General features: G+C 56.0%; 6 protein-coding genes across 6 annotated transcripts; 3 read left to right on the forward strand and 3 right to left on the reverse strand. All coding sequences in view use genetic code 12, as the record gives it.

The window, feature by feature from the left end:
• Positions 1–675: 675 nt before the first annotated feature.
• DIURU_000496 (uncharacterized protein) lies at positions 676–2,226 on the reverse strand (the record flags this gene model as incomplete). Its single annotated transcript, XM_034157889.1, has 1 exon — positions 676–2,226. One exon carries the CDS (start codon positions 2,224–2,226, stop codon positions 676–678), a length of 1,551 nt encoding a protein of 516 aa, XP_034014815.1.
• Positions 2,227–3,289: 1,063 nt separating this feature from the next.
• On the reverse strand, positions 3,290–4,621 carry DIURU_000497 (uncharacterized protein; the record flags this gene model as incomplete). Its single annotated transcript, XM_034157899.1, has 1 exon — positions 3,290–4,621. The coding sequence occupies one exon, from the start codon at positions 4,619–4,621 to the stop codon at positions 3,290–3,292; it is 1,332 nt and encodes a 443-aa protein (XP_034014816.1).
• Positions 4,622–5,245: 624 nt separating this feature from the next.
• On the forward strand, positions 5,246–5,608 carry RPC19 (DNA-directed RNA polymerase core subunit; the record flags this gene model as incomplete). Its single annotated transcript, XM_034157910.1, has 1 exon — positions 5,246–5,608. The coding sequence occupies one exon, from the start codon at positions 5,246–5,248 to the stop codon at positions 5,606–5,608; it is 363 nt and encodes a 120-aa protein (XP_034014817.1).
• A 224-nt stretch (positions 5,609–5,832) lies between these two features.
• On the forward strand, positions 5,833–7,380 carry DIURU_000499 (uncharacterized protein; the record flags this gene model as incomplete). The annotated part of the gene is made up of 1 exon (XM_034157921.1): positions 5,833–7,380. The coding sequence occupies one exon, from the start codon at positions 5,833–5,835 to the stop codon at positions 7,378–7,380; it is 1,548 nt and encodes a 515-aa protein (XP_034014818.1).
• Positions 7,381–7,518: 138 nt separating this feature from the next.
• DIURU_000500 (uncharacterized protein) lies at positions 7,519–7,860 on the forward strand (the record flags this gene model as incomplete). The annotated part of the gene is made up of 1 exon (XM_034157934.1): positions 7,519–7,860. One exon carries the CDS (start codon positions 7,519–7,521, stop codon positions 7,858–7,860), a length of 342 nt encoding a protein of 113 aa, XP_034014819.1.
• Positions 7,861–8,387: 527 nt separating this feature from the next.
• On the reverse strand, positions 8,388–10,868 carry DIURU_000501 (uncharacterized protein; the record flags this gene model as incomplete). The annotated part of the gene is made up of 1 exon (XM_034157945.1): positions 8,388–10,868. The coding sequence occupies one exon, from the start codon at positions 10,866–10,868 to the stop codon at positions 8,388–8,390; it is 2,481 nt and encodes an 826-aa protein (XP_034014820.1).
• Between the last annotated feature and the right edge of the window lie 24 nt (positions 10,869–10,892).

Here is a 10,892-nt window from a genome sequence, read left to right on the forward strand (position 1 = left end):
GATGTCGGGTTTGGTGGGGGCGTCTAAGGGTAAAGAAAACGCTACTAGTGCGGCCTCAGGAGAAATATAGCGTGGGTGCTACTTGCCTACGCTAAGCGCATGACTAAGCTGTCGCTGGGCGGGAATGGCTGAGGGTGGGTGCCAGAGTCTCAGAACCTTATTTGCGGCTAGTAGTCGAGCTTCCCAATTGGCACGGTTTATAAACAGAGCGATGCGGTTATTTTTAGCTGGATACTCCATCACCTTGTTGATGATCAGACTTTTGCGAGGTGTTCGTGGTCAGGAGTTACAGGGCAAACAGTGGGTGTCTCAATCGGGAGTTAATATCCACGGCTGGGGGTCGTGTATGCACCATTTTATCTACGTCAAGCATATTCGCTATCGATCTCGGGTTTATTACGCCGCCGAAGAAATTTCAAAAAAGAAACTACGAGTGATATTGGCGAATCGATCCGGCACAGCTTCACGTGACAATAGATAAGCGATCCATTATTACTTCGTGTTTAGAATCCATCGCCTTTTTAGGAGGTTGGAAAATAGTGCGATATTGAATCATCCTGTTTATCTACGTCATCATCATCAGATGGATACTCAATCTCCTAAATATATTCACTACCGATCCAGATGGGGGGTCAACGTAGAACATTCGAGAGATGTCGTGGTAGTAAAGGGTGATTAGATGTGGGTGCGCTTGTGGTGTGGGGGCGGCCACACCGCCACCGAGGCCTTGCGGGGGTTGGCGGCGGCGAAGATGGCGTCCATCTCCTCGAGCGACTTCCCTTTGGTCTCGACAAACAAGAGGTAGATGATGACGCACTCGACGACGTCCCAGAGCGAGTAGAACACGTAGAACCAGAACGAGATGCGCTCCATGGCGATGGGGGCGGCGTACTGGTTGACAAACAGCGCCAACCCCGCCACCAACTGCTGGGCGATGAACGAGCGGCTGCGGAGGACGTTCAGCAGCACCTCGGCGGGGTAGATCGGCTGCATCGGCGTCCAGGCAAACAGAAACACCACGCCAAACAAGTAGATGAACACCAAGGTGGCCGTCGACGCCGCCACCGTCGCCGTCGCCTGGAACCGCGCCAGCGCCGCCGCGAGCGCCGCCATCGCCACCAGCGCCGCCATCGTCAGCGCCAAAAACATCTTGCGCCGGCCAATAACCCCGTGGCAGTACGACCCCACCACCGCCGCCCCCCACAGCGTGATCGAGTACACCCCATTCATCAACACCTGGGTCAGCTGCGACTCGATGCCGACGGCGTTTAGCATCAGCGGCAAGTAGTACGAGCACACGTTGTTCCCGGAAAACTGGCCGAACCACCCCAACAACATACACAACATCGTGCGGTAGCGGTGGCGGCGGCCAAATAACGGGCGCAAGTCGAGAGCGCGCCACCCGGTGGCGATAGCGGCGGCGGCAAACAGCGCGTCGATCGCGGCCATCTCCGCCGCCACCACCGGCGCCTCGGCGTCGTTGCCGCCGTGGTACTTGACGATGATCGCCCGCGCCTCGTCGACGCGGCCTCGCCCGACAAGCCACCGCGGCAGCTCGGGAATAAAAAACGTTCCCACCACGAGAAGGCCGGGGTACATGCACTGGAGGGCGAGGGGCAACCGGAACGCGGTGGCGGTGCCGCCAAAGTGACGGTTGGCGCCGTAGGCGGCAAACGCCGCCACCACCAGCCCCACGTACCACAACGTGTTGTAGGCGCCGGCGACGACCAGCCGTTTGTCGGTGGGGGCGATCTCGGTGACGTAGATCGCCGCCGCCGTCAGCAGCCACACCGTGAAGAACGCGAGGACAAACCGCCCGGCAATGATGGTGGCGGTGTTGGTGGCGGCGGCGGTGATCACCCCGCCGACGACGGTGCCGACGCCGCCCCAGCGCATCATCTGGCGGCGGCCGAGGACGTCGGCGAGGGGGCAGCACAACCCCAGCACCATCTGGGCGATGTTGAAGATCAGGAACACCACCAGCACCGAGGTGGCGCCGCCGTCGTTGGCGGGGCGAAACGTCGCCACGTAGTCGGGCTGGGTGTAGATGCTCAGCATGAGCGACCCGTCAAAGCCGCACAGGGTCAGCGCCAAGTACACCACGGCAAGCACGGCGAGGAGGGGGCGCATCTGCTTCAGCAAGTAGCCGGGGGACCCCTCGGCGGCGCTGGCGGCACCGCTGGAGGCGGCGTCGTGCTCGACCACCGAAAACGTTTCCTTCTTCATGAGCGGCAATACCGTCGCCTGCGGCGCTCCCTCCGGCTATATAGGCGCCGGCACCGCCAGAATTAAGCCTTGTTTGGTTCCAGTATCAGCTTAAGCCTCATAGGCATTGTTTGTCGCGTGTTTAGACGGCGGCATTGTTGTGGTTTGACGACGGTTGTTGTGGTAGACGACGGTGATTGTTTTGAGAGTGAAACCGCGCCATGGGAACGCGGCGCGCACTCAATCGAGAAGGGGACCCGAAGGAGGCTGAAACTGGAAACACCGCCAGAAATTGGCGAAGGCTAAAGTGGGGAAAAGTAGTTGATAGATGTTCTTTTGATTAGTGTTTCTCTAATAAGTGTTCTTTTAATTGTTCGGAGCTGGTTCGTGTCGATGACTCGTTGACCGCTGTTAGTCGACCAGTGGCTTTACTATTTCCACACCAATGGCTTTGCCTTGATGCTAAAACCAAACAGACGCTTGGTTTGCTGTTGACGATGGATGTTGTATAAATCTACCTAGGGTTTGCTGATGATTCTACATTGCCAAAAATTTTACATTTGACGCGAAATTGGCAATGCACGATGGAAATTCCCCATCTGACCAAGGGGATACAAAAGAAAACCTATTGAGGATAAACATCGGCATTCTAAAATGACTGCCTGTCGTGCTATCTAGGTATATCCTACAGCCGATGCCTTCAAATCGATAGTCCATTCTGGTTAATTAATGAAGCTAAAATATCGTAACAATTGCAAATCTCAAAGTAAATCATAAATCTACAATACCCCGTTGTCTAACAATATTAAAGCAAACTTCATATATGAGCAGGCTATCGATTAAGTTGCTTGTTCTATTTGAGATTCAATCTCACGTAGCGTCGCATATGTTTGGTTGCAACTCGTGGTACTCATGGCGCTGGCGCTCAATCTGTAAATAAACATCAAGCTAAGCCAACTCCGCTGCGATATACTTTTGTCCGGGTCCAAAAGCTTATAGGGAAGCCTTCTCACGGGGTATTGTCAAGGACAATAGCCGTCAAAACCACATCATATAAATGTCATGATGGTGTTGATGATACATACTAGGGGGAAGAAGGGAGGTATTTGTCAGGCTGGCGGGGCGGGGCGTCGTATTTCTGGCGGAGAAAGTCTTCGTAGGTGGTCAAGTCGAACTTGGACACCAACCGGTCGATGGCGTTGGTGAAGAAGACGACGTCGCCGGCGGCGATGGCGTCGACAAGCCACTGGTGGCGGCGGGGGAAGCACGCGTGGTAGAGCAGCTCGCAGAACGCGTGCATCACCCGCAAGTGCTTCGCCGCCACCCGAGTCGCCTTGACGTACTCGTCGGGGTCGCGACAGTGGAGTAACTCGAGCACGGTGATCTTGAGACAGTTGGCGAGCTTCACTTTGCTCCAGCGGTCAAACTTATCCAAGTGGCGCTCGCGGTACTCGCGCTGGAGCCACCGCGGGAACAGCGCCGCCGTCGTCGCCGTCAGGCCGTCGCCGACCTGGCGGTGTAAGTCGGCGTTCTCTCGCCGTAACCGTTCGTTCTCCTCGACAAGCTCGTCGACACGGCGTTGGAGCCGCTGGTGGTCGTCGCAGCCGTCGCCGCCGGCGGGCGCCGGCGCTACTGGCGCTGCTGGCGCTGCTGGCGGTAGCGGCACCCGGTGGGGGCCCAGGGGCACGTGTCTCGCCGGCGTCGGCGACGGGGCGAGCGACGGTGGCAGCCCCGACGGACCCGCCGTCGCTGGCTGGAGCGGGGTGGCGCTGCCGTCGATGAACGCCGACTTCGCCGGCGTCAGCGTCGTGATCATCAGGTCGTCAAACACGGCGGCGGTGGCGGGGGACGCCACCACGGCGGGGCGCACCCCCCGCCCGAGGCGGAACTCCTTCATCATCACGTTCAACGACGGCTGGGTGGTGAGCGCCGGGTCCCGCGGCGGCGGCGGCGGCGGCGGCGGGGGTTGCTGGCGAAGCTGGCGGAGCTGTTCCCGCAGCTGGTCCCGCTCCGACTCGGCGCGGGCGAGCGCCCTCTGCAACATCTGTATCTGTTCGGCCATATCGTCCACCCGGTGTTCAAGCTGGGCGATCCTGGGGTCGGCGCCGTGATGGGGGGCGCTGGCGCCGGCGCCGGGCGGCGCCGCCGCTGACGACGACGACGCGAGAATGGTGTCGACGGTGTCGTGTGGAGGTTGTTGTTTAGGGGGGTGGTGGACAGTGCTGGCGGCGGTGGTGTCGGTGTCGGGAACGGGTGGGGGGTCGATGGTGGTGTCGGTGGCGTCGCCGTCGAGCGAGAGTTCGAGGCGGCGGAAAAACGTCAGGTTCTGGGGCTGCAGCGGCTCGCAGCTGTCGGTGGTGTAGTCGCCCAGCAGCGCCGAGTCCTGGTAGGCGTAGTTCGACTCCAGCGCCGCCATGGTGTCGTCGACGCCGGTGTAGGTGTCCATCGCGGCCAAAACGTAAACACCCGCGTCATGGGTGTTTTTGTCGTTAGCGCGACCCCGCGCCGCACCATAGCAAATACTCTAGCTAGAGAAAAGAAAAGCTAGCGAAAAGCTAGCAAAAGAAAAGGGTAGCGGAAAAACTAAAAAGTTGCGAAAACTAGTACTAGCGAGACACTATTAGCTCAAATTAGTATAGAAAAATGGTAGCGCATAAAATACCAGCAAAGGAGAAGAGTAGCTAAAAAACTAGTAAGAGTGGCTAGCAAGAGTGGCTGGCGAGCGTGGCTACCTCCAGTGAAGGTATGAGAAGAAAAGGTAAAAGTGAAGAAATAACCAAGTATAGTGTTTACACACAATCACTTCGTGTCTAGTCTTGGAGTCTGTTTTAAGTTTGAGTTCGTCTAATCTTGATAGGTGTCAGCAGTATTTCAGTTAGCTGAGTGACAATACACATTGAACGTACCCTTCATATTAATCGTAATCATCTTAATTTAGATTATTTTGATCTAGTCAAATATAGTAGTCTGATTTCGTCTTATTTCGTCTCACTCTCAAGCTCATGACAAATGTAAATTTCGTTGCGCGCAGCTCATCACCATGACCGACGCCCACGACGTGCCGATGGCCGACGACGAGTACGACGCCGACAAGATCAAGATGCTTCCGGGGGCGCTGGACGACGGCACGGCGGCGCTGTTCCAGATCACCGACGAGGACCACACCCTCGGCAACGCCCTCCGCTACATCATCATGAAGAACCCCGAGGTCGAGTTCTGCGGGTACTCGATCCCCCACCCCAGTGAAAACAAGTTGAACGTCCGTATCCAGACCTACGGCAACATCACCGCGGTGGAGGCGTTGCACCAGGGGCTCGACAACTTGCTGGAGTTGTGCACGGTGATTGCCGAGCGGTTCACCGAGGAATTGGAAAACAACCAGTACGTCCACACCGACGCCTAGCTCGCGGGGCCACCAATTCTATGTACTTTTAGCATACCACTAATGACCAAATATCAGATTTAACCCCATATTTATAGCCACCGTGGTGGCCAAGGCCGGTTTCACAACCTCATCCCACCCACGTTTCGAGGACCTTTTCCTGCATACAGTCGATGGCGAAAATTTATCGTCTATAAAGAGGGGCATCTCATCGCACTTTTTTAAATTCTCTTATCTATACACCGATGCTGTACTCAGGAGACTACACTCAGAATAACCGCGGCAGCAATGGCGGCTACGGCGGCGGCGGCTACGGCGGTGGCTACAAGCGCGATAACGGCTACCAACGTGGCGGCTACGGCGGCGGTCGTGGCGGCGGCTACGGCGGCGGGCGCTCCCACCAAGAGCGCATCGAGCTCACCACTCCCGAGTGGGACTTGGACGCGTTGCCCAAATTTGAAAAGAACTTCTACACCGAAGACCCCGCCGTCGCTGCGCGCTCCGACGCCGAGGTGGCGCAGTTCCGCAAGGACAACGACATGATGGTGGTGGGGCAAAACGTCCCCAAGCCGATCACGACGTTTGACGAGGCCGGGTTCCCCGACTACGTGCTTAGCGAAGTGAAAGCGCAAGGGTTCCCCTCCCCCACTGCCATCCAGAAGCAAGGGTGGCCGATGGCGTTGCTGGGGCGCGACATGATCGGTATTGCCGCCACCGGGTCGGGGAAGACGTTGCTGTACGCTTTGCCCTCCATCGTCCACATCAACGCCCAGCCGTTGCTCCAGCCGGGCGACGGCCCCATCGTGCTTGTGCTTGCCCCCACCCGTGAGTTGGCGGTGCAAATTCAACAGGAATGCTCCAAGTTTGGCCGGTCGCTGCGCATCCGCAACACCTGTGTCTACGGCGGGGCCCCTAAAGGCCAGCAAATCCGTGACTTGGCCCGCGGCGTCGAGATCTGTATCGCCACCCCGGGGAGATTGATCGACATGTTGGAGATGGGCAAGACCAACTTGAAGCGCGTCACCTACTTGGTGTTGGACGAAGCCGACCGCATGTTGGATATGGGGTTTGAGCCCCAGATCCGCAAGATCGTCGACCAGATTAGACCCGATCGGCAAACGCTCATGTGGTCGGCCACGTGGCCCAAGGAAGTGCAAAACTTGACGAGGGACTATTTGAACGACCCCATCCAGGTGACGATCGGGTCGCTTGAATTGGCGGCGTCGCACACCATCACTCAGTTGGTGGAAGTGGTGCTGGAATTTGAAAAGCGTGACCGGTTGGTGAAGCACCTCACCACCGCCACCGAAGACAAGCTGCTGAAGTGTTTGATTTTCGCGCTGACCAAGCGCACCTGTGACGAGTTGACGCTGTACTTGCGTGCTGACGGGTGGCCGGCGTTGGCCATCCACGGGGATAAGGTCCAGTCGGAACGTGACTGGGTGCTCAGAGAGTTTAAGCTGGGGAAGTCGCCGATCATGGTCGCCACCGACGTGGCCGCCAGAGGTATTGGTAAGTATACATTTACGAGTGGGGAACACGGGGGGACGTGGGCATATGTTAAAACCAAGTTGGGGGAACAGCCATCGCCAGAACTTATTGTGCGCAAAAAGGATAAAACGTTTCAAAAGTGTACAAAGGGAGAATCTTCAATTAGCCAACCAGTTAGCCCTGGCGGGAGTGGTTGGGGTAATTGGGGATTTTTCCTTGGGGTTCTGGGCCATTCCGCCACCTACCGGCTGGAGAGCCAATGTATTGTGGGTATTATCATGAGATTTCACCGTTTGTTATGATACCTAGACTATTGCACTTCAGCGGGGCGATTTAACACCGTGTGACCACCACACCGCCTTTTCACTTTAAAAAGAAAAAAACTGAAAATACTAACTATTCTAGATGTCAAGGGGATCACTTACGTCATCAACTTCGACATGCCGGGTAACATTGAGGACTATGTCCACCGGATCGGCAGAACCGGCCGTGGTGGCGCCACGGGGACGGCGGTGTCGTTCTTCACCGAAAAGGACAAGAACTTGGGGGGCGACTTGTGCAAGATCATGAGAGAAGCCAAGCAGACGGTGCCGCCGGAATTGCAACGGTTCGACAAGCGTTCGTGGGGGTCGCACATCCAGTACGGCCGCGGCGGTCGTGGCGGTCGTGGTGGCCGTGGTGGCCGGGGCGGCTACCGTCGTGGCGGTGGCTACGGCGGCGGCGGCTACGGCGGGCGTCAAACCGGTTCCAACACCGCTCCCTTGGGCAACAAAAGATTTTGAACGGACACGTAATTGAAGATTTTATAGAGTTTTAATGGTTTGAATAGTAAAGGGATAAAATAACTACTGAGGGAAGAAGGTAGTCGATAGTCGTGTATAGTGATGATTACGTAACCCTATCTAAGAAAGGTGTCCCGAATACAGCCACAGTAAGACTAGGTATAAAACCAGATGAAGTCTAGATGTGGCGGATTCAACCCACTTATATGCATAAGTCGACACCACCCGCTCCTACAACGCCGTCCGGGCTTCGCTAGTCCGCCAATGAGCGGGGTGCCGTTCATGCGGCTTACGCGATAGACCGAGTTCGCATCTCTTACCACATTTGCCCCCCTGCTTAGGTCCCTTAAGACCTACGCGTATTAGAGAGTCTGGAAGAGCGTCTCCATGAAGAGGACGTCTCAGACTGAGGTAGAGATGGAACCGATACGGGTTGTCCGCCAATGTCGTCGGCGCACGTTTCCTTCGCAGCCCGTTTGCGGGGGCGACCTCGTTTAGAGGGTCNTTTGCCCCCCTGCTTAGGTCCCTTAAGACCTACGCGTATTAGAGAGTCTGGAAGAGCGTCTCCATGAAGAGGACGTCTCAGACTGAGGTAGAGATGGAACCGATACGGGTTGTCCGCCAATGTCGTCGGCGCACGTTTCCTTCGCAGCCCGTTTGCGGGGGCGACCTCGTTTAGAGGGTCTGCCGGAAGGGACAGTCGATGAGCTTGGCTCGAGGCTGCGCTTGACACCGGACTGTGGGGTGAGTTCTGACTGTTCCAAGGCGCGTTTCGGAGGAGTCTTGTTTTTACTGCCTCGAGGTCGGCCCCGGCCTCGCTTGGGAGGTACAGTAGAATCGGTGAGTTGGTCTTGACCGAGCGACGAAGTTGAGTTTTGAGAAGTCCGCAACGTCGGCGTAGAATCGTTCAGGAACGAGTTCTGCGTGCCGAGCGTCGGGTCGTCTGTAGCTGTCTGTTGGGACTTGGACTTCGACGATTTTCCCCCCCGAGACTTCGACGTCAGAAGGCGCCAACGAGCGGATTCGGAGTCCTTACGAAGCATGTTGATCAAGGTAGGCTCGCGAATCGCCGTGCGGTCGCGTTTAGCGCGGGTCACGTAGGCGTGGACCAACTTGCGACGCAATGTGAATGAGAAGTGGTCCCGTAGGACGGATGGATTAACTCGCGCAGTGTTGAGAGGCTGGCAACCTCGGAACTGGAGAAAGACCCAACCGTCGGGAGCCGACTCGCTCGGAGGAACGACCGTGGTAATGGCAACGACGTCGTGGCGGCGTTGAATAACTTCGCGTTCGGACGAGGGAGTAGGCAAGTAATGAGCAGGAGGCTTGTAAAGCTTCAAGTCTTTAACGTTAACCGTACGAATCTCATCCGCGATATTAACGCGCCAAGCAGAGTCCTGGTCTTCCGCAATTTGCCCCACGATGGGATAGGGCCCATGAAAGATAGGGTCAAATTTGCCGTACGGAATGTGGCGACCACCGACAACTGCGTCCTTGTGTACCATAACCAAGTCGCCGACTTCGAATAACGGCTGCGAGCGACCTTGATTCGCTGCATTCTCAAGCTTCAAGCTCTCCAAAGTGAGGTGGTCGTGGATGGCCGCATGTACCGCTTTAATTTGGTCGAGGAAGAACTTCTTACTGTGAGGCGTGTCGCACGCTTCGTACTGGTCTGCTTTGATAATGTGCGAAAGACCCCAGGGGCGCGGAGGCCGACCTAAGATTGCTTCCAACGGAGACATACCAATAGCACGTTTGTAAGAAGTGTTCGTGACGAACTGAGCCAAAGAAAGATACTCGTCCCAAGAGCCTTTATGGGCATCTGCGAGAACGCGCACGCGTTGTAACACATCCTTGACGCTAGCTTCAGCTTGACCGTTCCCTTGCGGGTGAGCAGTGGAAGTCGTTTTGAGAACGATGTTGTGATTGTGGAGCAACCGCTTAAAGTCGTCCGACATGAACAACACGTCCTTGTCACTATGTATTTCCTCGGGTAAGCCATAGTAACGGAACACATGATCAACGAGCAACTTGAAAACTTCCTTCAGGGTCATCGACATGTGGCAGGGGACAAAGACCGATGACTTCAGTAATGCACATGTTACCACCATGATGCGGTCAACCCCAGTAACGCCTTTTGTTAACGGTCCAGCAAAGTCAATGTGAATTCGTGAGAAAACCCCCGTTGGAATAGTGGCCTTTCGAAGGAGACCCTTGTCAAGGACAGCGTGCTTGTTGCGGAGACACGCTTCGCACGCCCGAACAGTGCTCTGAATATCCTGGTAGAGATAAGGAGCAAAGAACTTGCGAGCGAGAGACCACCACGTTTCAACCGCGCCAGTGTGATTCATGCTGTGGTATGCCAGAATGATTTCCTTGGAGAGTGCACGAGGCACGCAAAGGCGGCCAGCGTACGAAAGGCACTTGTCACCTTCGCGAATCTTGTACTTCCGAATCTTCTTCAATACCGCTTGAGTTGGTTGAAACTCTTTGTCTCCTCGTTCGCGCTTATCACAGAGATCAAACACTTCCGAGAAGTAGGGATCGGCTTTCACTAACTGACGTAACAACTTCTTGGGGACAGGCGTCTTAAACTCGATTTCTGCCGTGTCGGGAACAAGGCCGACCAGCATGATCATGACAGCATCGTCGCGCTGGTCCTGTTCAGCTTGTGCCCGTTGTTCGTCGTTAAGAGACGAGAGCCACTCCTTGAAAGGAAGCGTAATCTGTCTCGAAAGCGCGTCGGCGAGAACATTCTCCTCCCCCTGAATGTAGCGGATGCGTACTTGATATTCAGCAATAGTTTCGAGCCATCTTGCGATTCGCTCGCTCTCGGGATGAGCGTCAGTTACGAGCAAATTCTCAAGGGACTTGTGGTCAGATCGCACGAGGATCGATTGACCTTGCAACATGGTCTTGAACTTCTTGAGAGCTACGACCACCGCAAGTAACTCCTTTTGGCGGACAGGGTAGCGAATCTCGTGAGTCGTAAGAGCCCGTGAGTACATGGCAACAGGCCCATGTTTTCCAGA

Source organism: Diutina rugosa (assembly GCF_008704595.1).
Source record: "Diutina rugosa strain CBS 613 chromosome Unknown scaffold16_size293850, whole genome shotgun sequence".
NCBI classification, from domain to species: domain Eukaryota; kingdom Fungi; phylum Ascomycota; class Pichiomycetes; order Serinales; family Debaryomycetaceae; genus Diutina; species Diutina rugosa.